Source organism: Chiloscyllium punctatum, chromosome 39 (assembly GCF_047496795.1).
Source record: "Chiloscyllium punctatum isolate Juve2018m chromosome 39, sChiPun1.3, whole genome shotgun sequence".
Classification (NCBI taxonomy): Eukaryota; Metazoa; Chordata; class Chondrichthyes; order Orectolobiformes; family Hemiscylliidae; genus Chiloscyllium; species Chiloscyllium punctatum.
Window position 1 is genome coordinate 59,621,976 of NC_092777.1, and position 12,552 is coordinate 59,634,527.

The following is a 12,552-nucleotide window of genomic DNA, read 5'->3' on the forward strand; positions in this document are numbered from 1 at the left end:
TTTAATACTATAAAGCAAATATTTATCCCAGTAAGAAAACAAGATTCTTTGAGAAGGATGTATCACCTGAGGATCAATATGGAAGTTAAAGTTAAGGAAAGATTGAAAGAAAGACCGTACACATCTGCAAATATTAACAGGAGACCAGATGAATGGTCAGAGATAAGAATCAACAGAAATGATAAAATATTTAAGAACAGGTAGTTCGCAGATGACAAAAGAAAGCTTGTGAAAACAAAGAAAAATTGTAAGGGTTTCTAAAGGTATTTAAAAAGAAGAGTCACAAAAACTAGTAATGAACCTCTAGGGAGCAAGTATGGAGATCTGGTCATGGAAAAGAAAGAAATAATGGAAGTATTAAAGCGGTATTTTGCATCTGCCTTCGCTGTCAATGACTGAGAAAATTTCCAAAGATACATGAAAATCATTAATTGCATGAGAAGGAAGAACTTTAAACAATCACTACCACCAGGCAAAAGGCACTGGGAAAACTATTAAACAAATAGGCAAATCCAAACGATTACACGCTCTGCATCCCAGTGTCTGAAAAAAAATTGCTGTAGAGATAGTAGGTGCATTTGTTCTAGTTTCCAAAATGCTTTAGATTCTAGAAGGGTCCAAGTGAAAAATAGTCAACATAGCTTTATTCAAGAATGGAAAGAGAGAGAAAACAGTATACTGTAAGCCAGTTGGCAGAATATCTGTCATAAGTATTCTCTAATTTTTTCTCTTGCTGTGCCATGTCAGAGTTCCATGCATAAGGGTAGTTTCTGTAAGCAGAAGCCAATGCATCAAACATGCCAATTGACGCGTGCAGAACTACCTATTGACTGCATGGCCTTTGAGGACATTTTGGCCATGGGGAAATTTCTTGAAAGATCCTTATTGAGCTTACAGGAGGACCATTCTTAGAAAATCAAAAAATTGCTGGATGGTTTTGTGAAAGGCAATCAATCATTGTTATATAATTCATTACGTTTTTGAGGAAGTAACATGCAAGGTGGAAGAGAGTAGAGAAAGATGTGGTGTATTCAAATTTCCAAAAGGCTTTTGATATCACAGGAGTTGCTGCATGAGTTAAGATCATATGGTGTAGGGAATAATACGTTAATATGGATAATGGATTGGCTAGCAAAAAAGAAGCGGAGAGTAGTGTGAATTTTTTTTGGTTTGAATGCTGTAACTGGTGGAGTGCCTTAGGCATTATTATTTACAATCTACATCAATTACATGGATACAGGGTTTGAATGCACAGTAGCTAAATTTGACAATGACACCAAGATAAATCTAACAGGAAGTTATCAAGAAGAGGCAGAGAATTGCAAGCTGATATAGATAGGCTGAGTCAGTAGGAAATATTTGCCAGTTAGAATATAATTCCCAAAGTGTGAATTTCTCTACATTGGCATTGTTATGGACCAGGCCAGACCCTTCAAAACATTTCAAGAAGGTAGCCCAAAACCTAATGTTGTTAGTTGTTTTAAGCAGGTGTAAAGTGGATACTCCAGGAGAGAATCAGCTGGTCAAACAAAATAGCTTTTATTTACAAGATTATTGAATGAAACACAAACAACAGAAAACCAAATAATCTAACCTCTGAAAACCCCACAGATCATCCCACCTTAAATGATGCTGTTCCAAATACTTGCCACAATCCCCATAAACACCCCTTGACACAAAACGTAAAATCAAACACAAGTTCTTATAGGATAGAAGTCAGAGAGAGAGAGAGAGAGCGCGAGCGCGAACGAGAGAGCGCGAGAACGAGAGAGAGAGAGCGCGCGAACGAGAGAGAGAGAGCGCGCGTGAACGGGAGAGAGAGAGAGAGAAGGCGCGCGAACGAGAGAGAGAGAGCACGCGAACGAGAGAGAGAGAGAGCGAGCGCGCGAACGAGAGAGAGAGAGCGCGCGAACGAGAGAGAGAGAGAGAGAGAGAGAGCGCGCGAACGAGAGAGAGAGCGCGCGAACGGAAGAGAGAGAGAGCGCGCGAACGGGAGAGAGAGAGAGAGCGCGCGAACGGGAGAGAGAGAGCGCGCTAACGGGAGAGAGAGAGAGCGCGCTAACGGGAGAGAGAAAGAGCGAACGAGAGAGAGAGAGGGAGGGAGAGAGCGCGCGAACGAGAGAGAGAGAGCGCGCGACCGAGAGAGAACGAGAGCGCGCGAACGAGAGAGAGAGAGAACGAGAGACAGAGAGAGAGAGAGAGAACGAGAGCGCGTGAACCAGAGAGCGAGAGAGAACGAGAGCGCGCGAACCAGAGAGCGAGAGTGAACGAGAGCGCGCGAACCAGAGAGCGAGAGTGAACGAGAGCGCGCGAACCAGAGAGCGAGAGTGAACGAGAGCGCGCGAACCAGAGAGCGAGAGTGAACGAGAGCGCGCGAACCAGAGAGCGAGAGTGAACGAGAGCGCGCGAACCAGAGAGCGAGAGTGAACGAGAGCGCGCGAACCAGAGAGCGAGAGTGAACGAGAGCGCGCGAACCAGAGCGAACCAGCCTGGACCTGCTTCTGTGTGTCCAGCAGCCTTTCTTTCACTACTGAAAAAAAACAAACCAGAGAAAAGTTGAGCTGGGAGAATTAGCCACACCCCTTTCATTGTACAAGTTTTTTAAAAAAAACTCGAACGCTTTCTGCCTGAGGCAGTATCTGTTAGCTATTGTCAAATTGGCCCTAAAACCCATCAACTCTCAGACTCTGAGTCTGTGTCACTTACGACCTCTCTAAACGAAAACCAAGCACTGCATAGCCTTGTTAAAGGAGCAGTTTCGTCACAACTCCCCCTTTAAAAAAAACAATATTCAAAGATGGCTTCACTTTAAAACTCCTTAAAATTGTTAGTACTCTAAAACACATATACGTTACATTGACTAAACGTGCACAACTACATTCATTTCCGTCTGTTGTACTCCTGCCACTGAACACCTCCATTTCTCATTTGAGTCATCGAATCACCCTGCCACATGCACAATTGAATGTCTGTAACAACAAGCTCCATCTAAACAGTCTGACATATTTACCTTTAAAACTCTCCACAAACTTCAATGGGCTATGATCAGTGTATATGATTGTCTCAGATACGTTACTGGTAGCATAAACACTGAAATGTTGTAATGCCACCACCAAGCTCAAAGTCTCCTTCTCAACCAGCAAATATTTCTGATGAATGTACAACTTCCTGGAGAAAGGTCTTTCTATCCTCTTGTAGTCTTCTTACAAGAGCTCACAGAGTGGACACTCACATCACTTCCAACGACAGCCACCTTGAATGGCTTTGCGTAATTAGGTGTGGCTAATACTGGGGCAGTGGTTAACACATCTTTCAGGCCATCAAAAGTCTTCTAACAGACCATTATCCACTTAAAACTCTTGCCTTTCTTTAGCAATTCAGTGTAATTGCAGACAAAATAATGAGCATATGAAAACACCAAGGATCAGTTTGTGTCATTTAACCCGTCCAGTCTGTAAGTTAATTACCTAAATCATAAAGATCACCCTAGTTTGTCAAAGTGCTAACATATAAATCGGAAACATCCCACATTAACAAAAGAAAAACTACCTCAAGAGATGAACAGTTTTGGGACAACCAAAAATAAACATTTCGCTGAAAGCTTTTACCATACAGCCCTGTCCAGTTTAAACACGGAAACATCAACAAAACTTTTCCCTCATCTTTCCAGATATCAATTTGCGACGAAAATATGTAAATGATAAAGCTTTGCGCTTCCTCCACTATTTTTAAAAGTCGGGCTGAGAAAAACAGACCAACCAAGGCCATCAATTCGACGGCGTCTGAGATCCTCGAGACTCACGGTACCTCAGGGAATCTGACTGAGATGAATCATGTTTTTTTATTGCGTTACATAAAAGAAGACGATGATAAACCAAAACAACCCTCGCCGGAGACAATCTCCAACCGATCGTAAATCCGGGCTCTCACATGCTTCATTGCCGCCTCACACGGCCCTTTCCCGACGACGACGACCAACATTATATCGCGATAGGATGAGTCAGGCGGGTCGAGTTGGGGGTGGGCGACGAAGGTGAAGGCGGAGCTGATAACTGCACGTGACGGCCTGCGGCGAGGGAACAGAGAGGCGATTGCGGGGAAACACGAGCGTGGGGGCGTGGCTTGTGGCTCAGCGGGTGGGGGCGGGGTTGGCGTCAGGGACGGCACTCTCCTTCCGGCGTGGCTTCACTCCATCCGGCTGTTACTGGGTTACGCCGGCTCGCGAGGCAGCGCTTGAGGCCTGTGTTTGCGTGTGCTCACGCCTGTGAAATAACTCGTACTTTTAAATCAGAACCCAAAGGGGAACACTGAGGGGTCGGAAGGAAGTAAGGAAGTATTATAGGTAAAGACCAAACGACGTGTGAAAATGGCGGAGGGAGCCGAACGAGCTGATGGCAGGATTGTGAAAATGGAGATGGATTATAGCTCCACCGTAGACCAGCAGCTGCCGGAGTGCCAGAAGATGGCTCAAGTAAGTAAAATATATTTCTCATAGTCACTGAGTCATGCGGTTCCACTGATCAGACTCAGCTAGGTTCTCGCACGTAGTAGGCCTCGTTCATCGCTGTAACTGAAGAAACAATTTAGATTTGAACGGTTTGCGCAGTTTTTCTTTGGTCGATGCACGAAGGTACGGAAAGCCTAGAAGCAGTTTATTTTTAAAATTTACTTCGGTGTAAATTTTACACCGTAGTACGTGAAGTCGATATTGAGACGAGCATTGAGTACGTGTGAGTGCTTTGAGACTCTTTACCCTATCATGTAGCAGTGTATATAAAAAAAACCTTCTAATTATATTCAAATTCTGGGGTTTTAATCAAATCTTGGGTATGCCATATCTGACGGAAATATATTTGGGCTCCAGTTGAAATGTTAGATCTCAAAAATACATGAAGTGACTTGTTCATTCCTCTAATCCATAAAGATTAACGATTTCCTGAATTCTCGGGGTTTTATTCGACATGTTTGAAGTTTTTTTTAAAATCCATGATGTCTTACAGTTTGAAATATGAAAAATCTCTGAGCAAGATTTTAAAATTAACAGTTGTAGTTAATCTGGGTATGTTGAGAAAGATGTTTTGACAAAACTGTTTGTCTTGCACTCATCAAGACAATTTGCAAGAATCTCATTTAGAGGGGATAACTTTAACACTTAGAACCATTACATGCTTGCAAAACTTGTGACTGTACATGTGATTCTGCATTTGGACATGATTTTCTGGATAATTGTGATTGTGTGAATTCAGTCAGGATTGCAGTATGCCACGTGTGTATTGGAAGCGATGTATTCAAATGCAAATGCAATCTGTTTCACTGCAGATGAAAGGAACATGAATATACTTTGTGCATGTTAAATCAATAGAGTAACTGTCAGCCTTTTGCTGGTCCATTTGCCCAGACAATGCATGAGTCAGCTTGCCTGACAGTTAACTGTTGATCCTCATCAACTGAAGCATTCTCCCTGGTAATACCTCCACCAATCAGAATGCTCTTGTCAACCAATCACCTTGGTCTTTTGATTCATTATAAATGTTGGTTTCTCCTTAAATTGGTAGGCAGAAATGGGTACTGCAGATGCTGGAGATTAGAGTCAAGATTAGAGTGGTGCCGGAAAAACACAGCAGGTCAGGCAGCATCCAAGAAGCAGGAAAAAAATCGACTTTTTTTTTCTGCACCTTGAATGTCCTTAAATTGGTAGTCTTGTGAATTGTATTGATGCATACATTCTGAAAAGCTAGCAACAAAATGTCTTTTTTTCCCCAACAGTATAAAGAAAGTATTATGTTCTACAAATGGTTTGGACTGTTAACTTGAATAGAAATCATTTCTGTTGATGGTTACCCTCCATGCAAATAACTCATGTCATCATATTTATCCATTCTTTTCCGATATCCTGTCATGCCCCACTTCATTCAATGATCTGTTCAATTTAGGTTTTACTATGACTAAAATTGTAAAAATGACAGACATATATGAAATATTTACAGAGGAAGAAGGAGAAAATTAATTTTAATGTTACATGCTATATACCGACTTGAATTAGTAGGGATTCCTGCTCAATGTGACAAAATTGATATGAAATGAAACTTGATCTTTTTCAAAGTCTTTTGGAAGCTGATATCAGGGACAAGCTGTACTGTGTACCAGTCTGATTCTTCTGCACTGGCAATAAGTTTATGTGGTGTTTGAATTATGCTGTGGTGTGACAATTGTGTGAGTTAAAACATATGAGGTATCCAGTATGTCAGATTAATATTTCACTTTTGTACATAACATGAAACAAGGTGTTAATTTTCAAGATTTTAAGCTGAGATATAATGTCATAATTAGGTGCACTTGATTTCTGAACCTTGAGCCTGCAAATTTATCATTGCAAGTCTAACTAAACAGCAGGTGGTTTTAATTTACATCAAGTCATTGCGTCGTACAGCATGGAAACAGCGCCTTTGGTCCAACTCGTTCATGCCGACCAGATATCCTAAATTAATCAAGTCCCATTTGTCAGCATTTGGTTCAAATCCTTCCAAAACCCTTCATATTCACATACCTATTCAGGTGCCTTTTAAGTGTTATAATTGTACCAGCCTCCACCACTTTCTCTGGCAGCTCATTCCATGCACACACCACCCTCTGTGAAAATGTTGCCCCATAGGTCCCTTTGAATCTTTTCCCCTCCTACTTTAAACTTATTCTCTTTAGTTTTGGTCTCCCCAACCCAGGTGAAAAAGACTTTGACTATTCACTCTATACATGCCCCTCATGATTTTATAAGATTACTTGAAGCCTTCAATGCTCCAGGGAAAATAGACCCAGCCTATTCAGCCTTTTCCTGCAGCTCAACCCTCCAACCCTGGCAACATCCTTGTAAATCTTTTCTGAACCCTTTCAAGTTTCATAATGTCTTCCCTACAGCAAGGAGACCAAAATTGAATGCACTATTCCAAAAATGCCCTAACCAAGGTCCTGTACAGCTGCAACATGATCTCCCAACTCCAATACTCTGATGCACTTGCCTCTATTGGTCAGTGCACCAACACTTTTTCACTACCCTGTCTACCTGCATCTCCACATTCAAGGAATTATGAACTTGCACCCCAAGGTCTCTTTGTTCGGCAACACTCTCCAGGATCCTACTATTACGTATACAGGCTCTGCCCATTATTTGCTTTACCAAATGTAACACCTTGCATTTATCTAAATAAAACTCCACCTATCACTCCTCCACTCATCGTCCATCTGATCAAGATGCCATTGGACTCTGAGGTAACCTTCTTCACTGTTTACTGCGCCACTAATTTTGATGTCCTCTGCAAGCTTACTAACCATTCGTCCTATATTCACATCAAAATAATTTATACAAATAACAAAAAGTGCACCCAGCACTGATCCTTGACTCAAACCAGTGGTCACAATTTGAAAAACAACCCTCAATCATCACCCCTGTGTCTTCTACCTGCAAGCTAATTTTGTATCCAGATGATTAGATTTCCACATGATCTAACCTTGCTAACTATTTGACCACGCAGAACCTTGTCGAACACCTTGTCTCTGTGGACTTCAGCAATGTGCATCACTCTGCTTTCGTCAATCATCTTTGTCATTTCAAAAAGCTCAATCAAGCAACTGAGATGTGATTTCCCATGCACAAAGCCACATTGATCATCTCCAATCTGTCCTTGCCTCTCCAGATATAATTTCAGGCTCATTGGTGTATAGTTCCCTGACTTTTCCTTTTCACCTTCCTTAAACAATGGCACCACATTAGCCCCCTCCAGTCTTCAGGCACCTCACCTGTGGCTGTTGAAATACATATCTTTGCAAAGGGCCCAGCAATCACTTCCTTAGCTTCCAGTAAAATTCTGTGATACGCCTGATCTCTTCCCAGGGGTTTATCTGCCTCCTTGTGTTCGAAGACATCTACCACTAGCACTTCTGTAATGTGGACACTTTTCAAAGTACAATATCATTATTTCTTCATCAAGTTCCATATACTTCACCACATAAATACTGATGCGAAAACTCATTTAGTGTCTCACCCATGTCCTGTAGTTTCTGGCAATGAAAAGAAAATTGCAGTTATATTGCTTCCAATGTTTTGTGGGAGATTCCACACTAGTGTCACCATCTTTTTTCCATTAAAGTGTACTCCCTGTCTCTCATTCTTAAAGTAATAAAATTGTTAGTTGTATTAGAATGTACTATCAATCCTGAAACACAGTGAGTACTTCGTTTTTGGCTTATATCTGTAGTGAGTTTAAAAATTTATATCTTCTGATTGTATCCCTAACTTGCATCCATAGTTCAGTGCACTGATATCTACACCGGTGAACCCAGACGCCAACTTGAAGACACCTTTTCCTACCGCCCCTTCGACCATAACCTCACCTCCCATCACCAGACCATCATCTCCCAGACCGTACACAACCTCCTCACCTCAGGGGATCTCCCACCCACACCTTCACCTCATAGTTTGGGAACCCCACACCACCCGGTTCTACCTCTTGCCCAAGATCCACAAGCCTGACCACTCTGGCTGACCCAACGTCTCAGCCTGCTCCTGCCCCAATGAATTCATCTCCACATACCTCGATACTATCCTATGCCCCAGTCCAGGAACTCCCCACGTACGTTAGGGACACCAACCACACCGCCCACCTCCTCCAAGACTTGCATTTCCCTCCCCAATGCTTCATCATCACCATGGACTTCCAGTCCCCATACACCTCCATCTGCCATAACCAGGCCCCTCAAGCCCTCCATTTCTTTCTCTTCTGATGTCACCACCAGTACCCTTCCACTGACATTCTTAATTCGTTTGGCTGAACTGGTCCTCACCTTTAATAATTTCTCCTTCGAATTCTCCCATTTCCTCCAGACAAAAGGAGTAGCCATTGGCACTGACATGAGCCCCAGCTGTGTCTGTCTCTTTGTTGGCTAGCTGGAACAGTCTATCTTCCACAGTTATACTGGCAGCACTCCTCACCTTTTCCTCCGCTACATTGATGACTGCATCGCCACTACCTCATGTTCAGACAAGGAGGTTGCATCAACTTCACTAACACATTCCATCCTGATCTTAAATTCACCTGGACCATCTCAGATACCTCCCTCCCCTTCCTGGACCCCTCCATTTCCATCAATGGTGACTGACTCAACACTGACATTTTCTACAAATCCACCGACTCCCACAGCTGTCTGGATTACACCTCCTCCCATTCTGCCTCCTGCAAAAATGCTATTCCTTATTCCCAATTCCTCCGCCTCTGTCAGATCTCTCCCAGGAGGACCAGTTTCACCACAGAACACACCAGATGGTGGTCTCCTTTTAAAGACTGCAATTTCCCTGCCCACGTGGTTGATGATGCCTCCATCGCATCTCATCCACTTCCCACACTTCAGCCGTTGAACCCCACTCCTCCAACCGCAACAAGGACAGAACCCTCCCCCTTCCTCACCTTCCACCCCGCTAACCTCCGTATATGCCACATGATTCTCTGCCATTTCTGCCATCTATAAATTGACTCCACCACCAGTGATATATTTCCTTCCCCACCCCTACTCCATTCTGTAAAGACCCTTCCCTCCATCACTACCTTGTCAGGTCCACGCTCCTGCCCCCACCACACCCCCTCCCCCCGAACAATCCATCCTCCCCTCCTGCCATCGCAGGAATTGTAAAACTTGCAACCACACTTCCCCCTCACCTCCATCCAAGGCCTCAAAGGAACCTTCCACATCCATCAAGGTTTCACCTGCATTTGCACGTCATTTACTGTATTTGTTGCTCCTGATGTGGTATCCTCGACATTGACGAGACAGGACGCCTACTCACAGAGCGCTTCAGAGATCATCTCCGGGACACCCGCAACAACCCACCCCACCACCCTGTGGCCGAACACGTCAACTCCCCCTTCCACTTCGAGGACATGCAGGTCCTGGGCCTCCTCCATCGCCACTCCCTTATTACCCGACGCCTGGAGGAAGAATGCCTCATCTTCTGCCTCGGGACCCTCTAACCCCATGACATTAATGTGATTTTCACGAGTTTCCTCATTTCCACCCCCCCACCCACAAATCCCAGTTCCAACCTTCCAGCTCACACCGCCCTCATGACCTGCCCCACCTGGCCATCTTCCTTCACACCTATCTGCTCCACCCTCCCCTCCAACCTATCACCATTACCCCCACCTCCATTCACCTATTGTGCACTTAGCTACCTTCCCTACTCCCCTCCCATTTATCTCTCCACCCCCGAGACTCCCAGCCTCATTCCTGATGAAGGACTATTGCCTGATTTTCCTGTTGTCCTTTTCCAGCACCACACTCTTGACTCTAATTGCCAGCATCTGCTCACTTTTGCCTTGCATTCATGACTGACAAGTGTGTCCTAATTTCTAAACTTACCCAACAAAATCACCAGTTAAGTTAACCTTTGCAACCAATCAAATTATAGCGCTTCAGAAAATTTTCAAATATTAGAGCTATGTTTTAAGTTTATGTTAACTGTTGGAAATCAATGGATCATCCTGTTTGATTTAACAATGTTTTACAGCTGGTATTGAGAGGCATTGGCATAAAATAGAGTTCCTGACATCTTTGAGTTTCCTGTCGTTGGAGTATATTTCTCTTAATTTGACATTGCTTAGTAATGAATTGTATAATGATTCACATTTGCTTTTTACTTTAAAATGAATAACTGGTCTGGTCAATCTGATTGACCTATGCTATGCAACAGCATCTTAGTAAAATGGCAAACTTAATTTGCTGATGCATTTAAATCTGCGTTGTGGGTCAATCACAACTGAAATTAAATGAAGTGATTGATTGTGATAGGGGAACTCCCTAGTCAGAGGGACAGACAGGTGTTTCTGTGGCCAGCAGTGAAAAAACGGAAGGTGTGTTGCCTCCCAGCTGCCAGGATCAAGGATATCTGGGACGGTGCAGAATGTTCTCAAGAGGGTGAAGTACCAGCAAGAGGTCATTGTACACATTGGAACTAACGACATAGGAAGGGAAAAGGGTGAGATTCTGAAAGGAGAATATAGCGAGTTAGGCAAGATTTTGAAAAGGAGGTCCTTGGGGGTTGTAATATCTGGATTACTCCTGGTGCAAAGAGCTAGTGAGGGTAGGAAAAAGGATAGAGCAGATGAATGTGTGCCTGAGGAGCTAGTGCAGGGGATAAGGCTTCTCATTTTTTTTGGATCATGGGAATCCCTTTTGGGGTAGAAGTGACCTGTACAGGAAGGACGGAGTGCACCTGAGTTGGAAGAGGACTAATATACTGGCAGGGAGATTTGCTAGAGCTGTTCGGGAGGATTTAAACTAGTAATATGGGTGGGGTGGGGAGGGGGAGAACCCAGGGAGATACTGAGGAAGGAGATCAATCAGAGACTGGTACAGTTGGGATGAGCCACGCTCTCTAGTATCCTTATATACAGATGAGGTAGGACACCACAACACATCCATCCTAGGACAAGCCAAACAGAGACACGCAGGAGAATTCCTGGAAGCATGGCACTCCAACCGGAACTCTATCAACAAACGCATTGACTTGGATCCCATTTACCATTCTTCTCCTCCCTCGCCCCCCCCCCACCCCCCCGAGAAAAAACAACTGGAAATGCCTTCACCAACCCAAGGAAACCTAAACGCATAAATACAAAGCGGGCCATACCACCAGGGTTTCATCCAGAGGCTCACTGATGATATTATGTGGTATGGTGACAAAACTTCTGAAAACAAACCTTCAAGCTCAGCAAGCTAACCTACATCCAGAACCTCAACCTGAGCTACAAACTTTCACAAAACTCACTTTCCAAACATCATCTGTGACTGTCATTGTGTTAAGAATTTAGATGGAGAGGAATTTGTGTGTACAAGAAAATTTTCTGATTCAGTATGTGGATGTGCCTACTAGAGAAGGTGCAAAACTTGATCTACTCTTGGGAAATAAAGCAGGGCAGGTGACTGAGGGGTCAGTGGGGGAGCATTTTGAGTCCAGTGACCATAAGTCTATTAGTTTTAAAATATTGATTGAAAAGGATAAACCAAATCTAAGGTTGAAGTTCTAAATTGGAGGAAGGCTAATTTTGACAGTATTACGCAAGAATTTTCAAAAGTTGATTGGGGGCAGATGTTGGCAGGTAAAGGGACGGCTGGAAAATGGGAAGCCTTCAAAAATGAGATAACGATACTTCCGTATCTTCCTATTCAGGTGAAAGGAAATGCTGGTAGATGTAGGGAAAAGCTGGATGACTAGAGAAATTGAGGTTTTGCTTAAGAAAAAGAAGGAATTATATGTTAGGTATGGACAGGAGAGATAGAGTGAATGCTTAGAGCATAAAGGCAGTAGGAGTATACTTAAGAGGGAAATCAGGAGAGCAAAAAGGGGACACAAGATAGCTTTGGCAAATAGAATTAAGGAGAATCCAAAGGGTATGCACACATTCTTTAAAGACAAAAGGGTATCTAGGGAGAGAATAGGGCCCCTCAAAGATCAGCAGGTCAGGCAGCATCCAAGGAGCAGGAGAATCGACGTTTCGGGCATAAGCC

The 12,552-nt window shown here is 43.5% G+C and overlaps 2 protein-coding genes across 2 annotated transcripts in view; one reads left to right on the top strand and one right to left on the bottom strand.

Moving 5' to 3' along the window:
• The window catches only part of LOC140464117 (cytoplasmic phosphatidylinositol transfer protein 1-like), a 300,622-nt gene extending 296,619 nt beyond the window's left edge, over positions 1-4,003 (bottom strand). The window contains exon 1 of the mRNA XM_072558863.1: positions 3,931-4,003. The gene's annotated coding sequence lies outside the window, so the exon portion shown is untranslated. The remainder of the gene's footprint in view (positions 1-3,930) is intronic.
• Positions 4,004-4,168: 165 nt separating this feature from the next.
• The window catches only part of psmd12 (proteasome 26S subunit, non-ATPase 12), a 36,002-nt gene continuing 27,618 nt past the window's right edge, over positions 4,169-12,552 (top strand). Inside the window, exon 1 of the mRNA XM_072558864.1 lies at positions 4,169-4,471. Coding sequence (XP_072414965.1) covers positions 4,367-4,471 — 105 coding nt within the window. The 5' untranslated portion in view covers positions 4,169-4,366. The remainder of the gene's footprint in view (positions 4,472-12,552) is intronic.